The following is an 8,307-nucleotide window of genomic DNA, read 5'->3' on the forward strand; positions in this document are numbered from 1 at the left end:
GAATGAAATAATGAGATAAAAAGCTGCCAATAGGAAATGATCCTCTTTGTCAAACTAACATGATAAAATGTCTTAGGATGGGTGAGGAAATGAACATTGTCACACAACAGTATCACACTGTGATTAAGAGTATCAAGATCTCTTAGGAAGCAGCTATGCAATAGATACTATGCTGTTTTATGTCATGCTAGGTCCATTTGTAAGACAGGCAATTCTGAAAAGTAAAGCAAGTAAAACAGCACATCCAATCTACATGAAATGTAATAAAGCCCTACTTGGTAAGAAATTTTAAATGGAGCCATCATATTTTGGATAGAAATAGGCAGCAATGTTGTTCCTTTAACTGACTTAAATCTTTATTTCATGTGAGTTGAAAACAGAGACTTTATTACAGTGAGACTAGAACTACTCACTCCTATTTGCTTGTGTCTTGGCTTAAACTCAGGAATGAACACCTAAGACTAAATATGGGCCAAGATACTCAGTCCAACACTTTTCAGCATGGCTGTATGTGTGGAATTCTGAATTGGTATTTGGGGGGTTCGCAAAATTGTAAGCACTTTTATGAGAGAACTTTTCTTTTTAAATACAGTACACAACAGCCGAAGTCTGTCTCTCTCTGTGTGTCTGCTTGTCTGACCCTTCCTTCCTTCCTTCCTTCCTTCCTTCCTTCCTTCCTTCCTTCCATACCTATTTGTAAAATATCCACTGACACATCAAAGAGGCTTAGTTGGCTGTCAGCATTCAGCAAGAGTGACAGAATGCCCTCTAGGAATTATGTGGTTTTATGATGGCATTATGTTATTCTCAAGGGCCTTTTTAGGTAGCTACCCACATGAATAATTATAAAGATAACATCCAGATTTCTAGGGCATCTGAACTCTGGCCAAATAAGTCACCACTTCAATGTTTTTGGGGGAGAAAAATAAGAAAAAAGAAAGAAAGAATACCAGCCTCAGCTACTTATAAAATTTATCCCATTTGTTTTCCAAAGAGTCCCTAAATATCTCACAAAGTGATTCAGTGAAATTATAGCTTGAAAAAGTTATTTAGTAAATACAATTCCTAGACTGGCCATGCTGGCTAAAATATTGGTGGAGATGTATTCCAAAAAGGTACCATTTCCAATGTCTAAGTACAACTGAGAAAGGACATCTGCCACACTTTTAACTCAGGCTTAAGGAGTGAGCTCTGCAAAATCATCAAAATTCACATTATGATGAAGCAAGCTAAAGTGGCTTTTGTACAACTGCACAAATTTTGTTTTATGCATGAACAGAATATTAATTCCTCTTATTTCTGCATTCCACATTTTTGTAGTTCTTAATTGCCCCCAAGTCAATCTAGACCCATAGCAACCCTGTGGCCAAGAAATCTCCAAGACACCCTAGCTTCCATTGCTCTGCTTAGGTCCTGCAAACCCATACCCATGACCTCCATAACAAAGTCCTTCTAGCATTGAGTTGGAAAATGTGTGTGTGTGTGTGTGTGTGTGTGTGTGTGTGTACACACACACACACAGCTCCTTTCCAGGCAAGCATTCTCTGAAGATGCCAGCCACAGATGCTGGCAAAACGTCAGGAAGAAACCCTTCTACAACATGGCCACATAGCCCGAAAAACCCACAAAAACTATAGATGCCGGCCATGAAAACCTTCGACTTCACATTGTATAAACAATATTTGCAAAGACTAAATTTTTTATGTCATCTACTGTACAACTGTTGCTTCCCTGTTTCTTGGACTTTTAAAAGTTTAGGCATGCTCTCTTTTTCCTATCAATAGATATGATTGTTTTCCAGTGCTAGCCTCATGTGTGTACTTTGTCAAGCATCAAGGAAAGAGACTATTTTACACTTATAAGCTTATTGCACAAACTGTGGACACATTGAGAGGGGGGAAGTGGTTGTTTCTTTGTTGTTAAAATAGTGCCTTTTGATGTGTTAAGAAATTATTTCTCATTGGGAATAAGAAAACTGAATGATATTCTTTATAGTCCTACCTTTTACTATATTTCAGTTTGAAAGGAACTTATGGGGGCATAAGTTCAAGACACAAATACTTCAAATGATGGGCCATGCTCAGGATTAGACATAAAGGCCCTGAGGCTGGATTTGCAAATAGTTAACTTTCTTTACACTAAAGCAACTGATATATTGTTCATAAACTACAGGGTTGCCAGTTCTAGAAAAGTACAACAGACATGCACTTATTTTTTTGAACCCAAGTACTTACAAAACAATAAATTAGTCATAGGGTTAAATCTTATATTAAGCTAGTGGAAGCCTGCAAGTACAACAACATCCACCCCACTGGAAACCCCATCCTTCAGCATTACAAACACTTTTGCTCTAGAGCAGACAATGAAGGTGCACAAGAGCTAAAGAGAATTGTTTCATTGGCATCTGTCAACCAAATGGCACTACTGGATTCAGACCTGTGTTATTAAAGCACACAAAATACACATATATAATTTTGAAGGACACTGAAGAAAAACTAGGTTCTCATTTCTGTATATAAATATGATTTTTAAGAATTAAAGCAGGACATTCAAATCCAGCACATCACATACTTCTCAGGGATTACAGAGACACACTCGATGCCCCCAAACTGGGAGGAGGCTAAATATGCTTTGCCCCCAAATGACCAATTGTGCTACTAAAGTTTTGGGGGAGTGCCACAGGACATTTCCCCATACTTTAAGGCTTTTCAGACACTCTTACATTTTTAGGCCTATAAAATCAGAAGATGATTGGAACTTCTTTCAAATAAGAAGGTAATTAGAAATTCTGTTCCAATTATTGCCTGGTGGTGGGAGCTTCTACAAGTCATACAAAGGAATGAACCAGGACACCGGAAAATAGGGCAAATGGCCAACAACATTCACTGCAGAGTCTGTTGATTCTGTTAATGTACATACTTCAACCCCACCTCAATATTTTGTGTGGTATGGGGAGACTTTTTTTATGCGCAAAACTGCCTTGGGTCACATGCCACAGTTTGCCCATGCCTTTTTTTAGATGAATGCAGGATTTGGAAATTAGTTATCAACTGGCTCTCACCATTCCTAATGTTGTGGTCAAGTTTCCAGTTTCAAAAATATATTAAAGTACATGGAAAAAGCAAATACTCAGAGGAAATATGCTAAAATGTGTATGTTGCTATAATATATGTGCTCTCTAAACTGAAAATCATACTGCAGTTGTTGTTTTTAAATCACAATATGGAAAGAAAGCAGTGTGTGCTTATGAGCAGAGCAGACAAATGTGGAAGATAACTAGACCATAAACAGGCTGATTTGGATATTCCTCTTTAAATGTACACAAACCATTCATAATTTACTGATTTGGATATTCCTCTTTAAATGTACACAAACCATTCATAAATTACAGCATGCTGTAATGTATTTGCTTTCAGACTGGAGTCCTTTGTACAGGAACATTTCCAACTCGCATTTTGTACACCTAATCCTACATAAGGGCAAAAGTACAAAACAAAAACAAAGGCATTAATTGTATTTCATTCGATATTAGTGGGAACATTCTAGTTTTCCCCAAGGAGAATAAAAAATGCCAGCTACTGCAGATAAGCTGCTGATAACTACTTTTTTTTTCCTGAAAAAGCAAAATATCAGAAATGCCATTTGTCATGACAAATTATGCATTTCAGCCTGATTGTGAATGTTGAAAGAACTTCCTCTCCATTTATAATTATATCCCCTTGACAATATGCAGAATGAAAAATGACGTAAACCTATATTAGGTCAGGAGGAGTGAAAGAAAGAAACATGAATCAAAATAGTAAACAAAAACATTTTTAAATAAATAAATAAATCTTGATGTGAAGGAAATGTAAGCAAGAATAACTGGACATTTGAAGTCTCAGATCACTGTATATGAGAGGAATATGTTGACAGAAATTTGACCTAAAGAAGCAGTATCCCTTGAGTCCTGATGGCAAATTGGTTAAATCATTTAACTATTTCCCCTGAACTTTCAAGGCTTAAGTTCTGTTCATTCTCAGGCCAGTGAACAACCTCCCACCCACCCACACAACTGCAAATGATTATCCAGTCTGTTAGGCTAGGGAGATTTAATATTGGCATTGCTGTGAACTTGTGAGTGGTGCATAGCGATCTAAATACTTAACTATTTTATCCTTACATACAAGGATGAAACGTTATGGTAGTTTTCTCTCCACTGATTAGAAAATGAAAAGTATTCTTTACATATTTCAATGTCCCAAACTAATCTGAAATAATTATTCTGCAGATGAAAAACAAGTGCATTTCTGTATTAAAACCCACATGTTTTCTCACAGAATAATTCCTCCATAGCATTTTACAGTCTATGGCTCAATACAGATGGGCAGGAAGCGCCATCATGGGGCTGATTCTATGGCTCAGGAGCATGCAGCAACTGCACGCTCCTGAGCCCTAGTATGTGCTGGTGGTGCCATTATTGAGCGGCACTGCCCACATCTGGGGGGGGGTGTCCGTGATGCAAGCATGGTGCAATATCTACACGTTACGGCACCATACTTGCATCACTGATGCGCCACAGTGCGTCAATGGGGCACTCATGATGTCTGCCGTGCAGACTTAAAAGAAAGCAGTTTTCCAGATTTTTTTGGACCGGAGGGGTGCCACACGGTTTGGCTGCTGCAGAGTCCCTCAGGAAGAAAAACGGGTGGCTTCAGCCCGCCTTTTTGGGGTCAACTGTCAAACCCCTTTGAAAGTGAGGAGGAAATGGCTCAGAATCTTCACTTGTCTATTCTTCTTCTTGATAGGGTTTCACAACTGTCATGAGACTTGCTCTTCAACCTTGGAATATTTAATTATGAATATTCCTTCCATCCATAGTAGTGGAGCAGGTATATAGTGTGCAATATTCTTTGTGAGCAACAACAAGATACATAATTGTTCAGAAAAGTGCAGGAGGGGAGCCATCCCAACAAGGTCAGTTCTGCTATTAAGTACACTGAGGCACCTATTTTGAGATGTCAAGAAAGGGCAGAATGGATTCTGACAAAATGTTAAACCATAGTATGTTAGGAAGCCTTACCTCCCCTTATCTCTTGTACTCCTCCTCCTTCATTCTTCTATATTATGATAAAAGGTAGTGTTTGGAAGCTTTTGCTTGTGTGTGTGTGTGTGTGTATGTTTATGTATGTATATATAACTACAGTTTTTATATCATCCAGGCAACCCATCACTAGTACTAACTATGGTTAATGGAAACAAGCCAGCTTTGAACCACAGTTTATAAAGCTGCACAATATTTTGTATCCTCCATAATACCTTGTTCACCACACATCCCTGGTGGTGTAGTGGTTAAATGCTGGTCCAGCAGCTACAACATTGTAAGTTCAATCCTGGGGGGCTCCAAGGTCAGCTCAGCCTTCCATTCATTTGTAGGTCAGAACACTGAATTCTCAGCTTGTTGGAGGCAATGGGCTTATACATTGTAAACCACTTAGAGAGTGCTAGTTCATTGATAAGCGGTAAAGAAATTTACTTGCTATTGCTATCGTTATACATAGTGTTGTTCTGGAAACTTTGTGGAAATAAAATGGAACTAGCAGAAAATATTGTTCAAAGTGGCCTTTTTAGTGGTGGAAAAAATATCTTCTGATAAAATTTAATTCACCTCTAGATACCACAAATACAAATATTGATTCGGATCCAGAGAAAAACACTAGGCACAGACAGTGTGTGGTGGGGTGGGTAGGTATGTTTAACAGTGGCAATCATGTTATAATACATATTGATTTGGAAACACTCTTCAGTTTTGGCAGTGGCTTTTCATATTGTACGGGATGCATATTGTTTGAGAAACACAAACCAAAAGCTGTCCTTGGGATTTTAAGTCATTACCAGTATCATGTCTGTGATCAAAAATTGTGGTGCACCTCAAAGCTTGAAGACAGGGTGTTTTAGGCAAGGCAATTACAAGACATCAGAATTCTGGGAAATTAAACTTGAGAACAGGAGGTGGTGAATGGGTCAATAAATCCAGACCTGTTTCTGTGAAATGCAGCCAGAGAACTACAAAAATAAGACCAAATTAGTTTGTTTGGGTTAGTAGTGATTTGTGAATATAGAATGAGAGTCTCACAACTCAGTGACTGGTAATTAAACTGGCTACTATTTAACTTCATTATCAACTGTGAAAATATTGGAATTCAAAAATATAAGCTGGCTTATCTACCAACAGGGCAGGACAAGCTGACAGAATTCTAGACTTCATTAGTAATACATATTATTCGATGGTGCCTAGACTGTACTTTGGGGGAAATTATTTCCTCTCTGGGGAAATTAATATTTGCTGAGGAAACAAAATGATAGAGTTCATTTTGCAAAAAGTACACACTGCTCACCTTACAGACTCGGCCAACTCGGGAAAGAATGGCTTTGTCAGAAGTGCTGCTGTCTTGAGATACCTCTCGGAAAAAGAAATAGATTTTGTCATCATCAGGATTGTATGTATCCGGAATAGGGAAGAGTCCAATAAATTTTGCTCCTAAAAGACATCCAAAGTACGAACAAATGTAACAGCATGTAACTGTATTGTCTCGTGAATTAATGATGCATTGAAAACTTTATTTTCACTTCCTTGTCCTCACCCATTACAAACAAGCTGTGGGACTGTACATCCCCAATTCCCATTCATGAATTCCTTTCTGAGCCTTAGCTGACCATTATATATTTCAGATTCCAGTACAATTTAAGACATGTCAGGAAAGAAAGGAAGGCAAAAGATAACATTGTTAAAATGGTAACACTGTTTGTTCAGTCATCCAAGCTTTCTATCAAATATAGAAAGCCAGTTATTATATCTAGAACATATAAATATAAGGCTAGCTAAAGATACTTCAGTGCCTGAGGCAAAGAACAAGATTGCACTCTGATTTCATGTACAGAAGCTGAATACAAGTGCTTCATCATTGTGCTTCAGCACTGGCAAAGAGTATCATCCAATGTCTCCAAGGACAGCAGACATAAGCCCTGTTTGCATGGGTCAAATAAAATAGCCTCCTCTAGGTGAAGACTAAGGGTCAAATCCTGGCTTGGCCACAGAAACCCACAGGATGACCTTGGACATATCATACTCTCTTAGCCTCAGAAGATGGCCATGGAAAACCCCAACTGAACCAGTCTTGCCAAGAAAACCCCATGATAGATTTGCCATAAATTGGAAATGACTTGAAGGAACACAACACACACAGGTGGGGAGTAAGGATGGCACAGGGCACAATCCTCAAGACTGGGGTGAGGAGTCTGGAGGACAATCAGCACATTCAGTATCAAATCTAGGATCTACTCCTCTTAAAACCTATTTTTTTTAAATAAAAAGTCACTAGTTGCTGAGGAATTTCCCAGAATATCCATTGTTCTCTCTCCCAATGCCAGGCAGCTGTTTAAAATGCATCTTACTGTGCCAAATGGTGCAGCTGACACTTCTGCACATCACTCACTCTGAGGTCAGAACAAGGCACCCAAACATGTGATTGATGCTGGACACCTTGTTATGACCTCAGAGTGAAGCCACCACACCAAGTGGCACAGTGGGATGCACATGTGAACAACCTCCTAATGTCAGAATGGCGGACCCCAGGTAACAGAGGGAGGGTAGGATAGGGCAGCTCCAAAGCCAGAATAACTGAGGGGGTTTAGCATACCATCTAACTGAGGGAGTTTAGCAACTCTTGTTCCAGCAGATCAAGGTGCACGTGAGCTCTCAGATGAAGAGCATTACCTGGGCTGGCTGCCTCTCTACTTGCTCACTCAGTCAGGGAACTTTCCCAACAACATTGTCTGTGATGCCCTAGGAGAAGTTGATTCTAGAGAGAAAATCATCCATCAAAGGACAAAACCTAACCACTGGGCTACTGCCTTACAAAGATGAGAGGGTGGGTCAGGTCTCATCAAGCTGGAGTTCCTTCCAATCATGGTAAATAAGTCAGATTTCATTTATTCTCCCCATTCAGCTGGGCATCAGCATCTTTTTGAGTTCTGGGTGGGGTCTAGCTCATTTGAGATAACTCACTGATGCTACAGCCAGCTGTACTTGACATACGAACCTCCCCTATGTTGACTCAGGTTACTGTGCCAACAATCTCACAAACAAATGCTCTGATTATTATCAGCTCTTCCAAGGTCTCAGGTAAAAGTCTTTCCCCTATTCCTTGTTGACCCCTTACAGGAGGGATACCTGAGACTGAACCTTGATCTTTTGTATACTACAGAGCCTTGCGGAAATATGCACCATCTTGGAACCTGACTAGGAAAAAAGGCAGGATATCAAAT

General features: G+C 39.3%; 1 protein-coding gene across 1 annotated transcript in view; it reads right to left on the reverse strand.

Moving 5' to 3' along the window:
• The window catches only part of SEMA3D (semaphorin 3D), a 175,921-nt gene that overhangs the window by 64,604 nt on the left and 103,010 nt on the right, over positions 1-8,307 (reverse strand). The window contains 1 exon segment of the mRNA XM_042469528.1: positions 6,378-6,520. Within this exon segment, the coding sequence (XP_042325462.1) occupies positions 6,378-6,520 (143 nt within the window).

This window comes from Sceloporus undulatus, chromosome 5 (assembly GCF_019175285.1).
Source record: "Sceloporus undulatus isolate JIND9_A2432 ecotype Alabama chromosome 5, SceUnd_v1.1, whole genome shotgun sequence".
In the NCBI taxonomy this organism is placed as follows: domain Eukaryota; kingdom Metazoa; phylum Chordata; class Lepidosauria; order Squamata; family Phrynosomatidae; genus Sceloporus; species Sceloporus undulatus.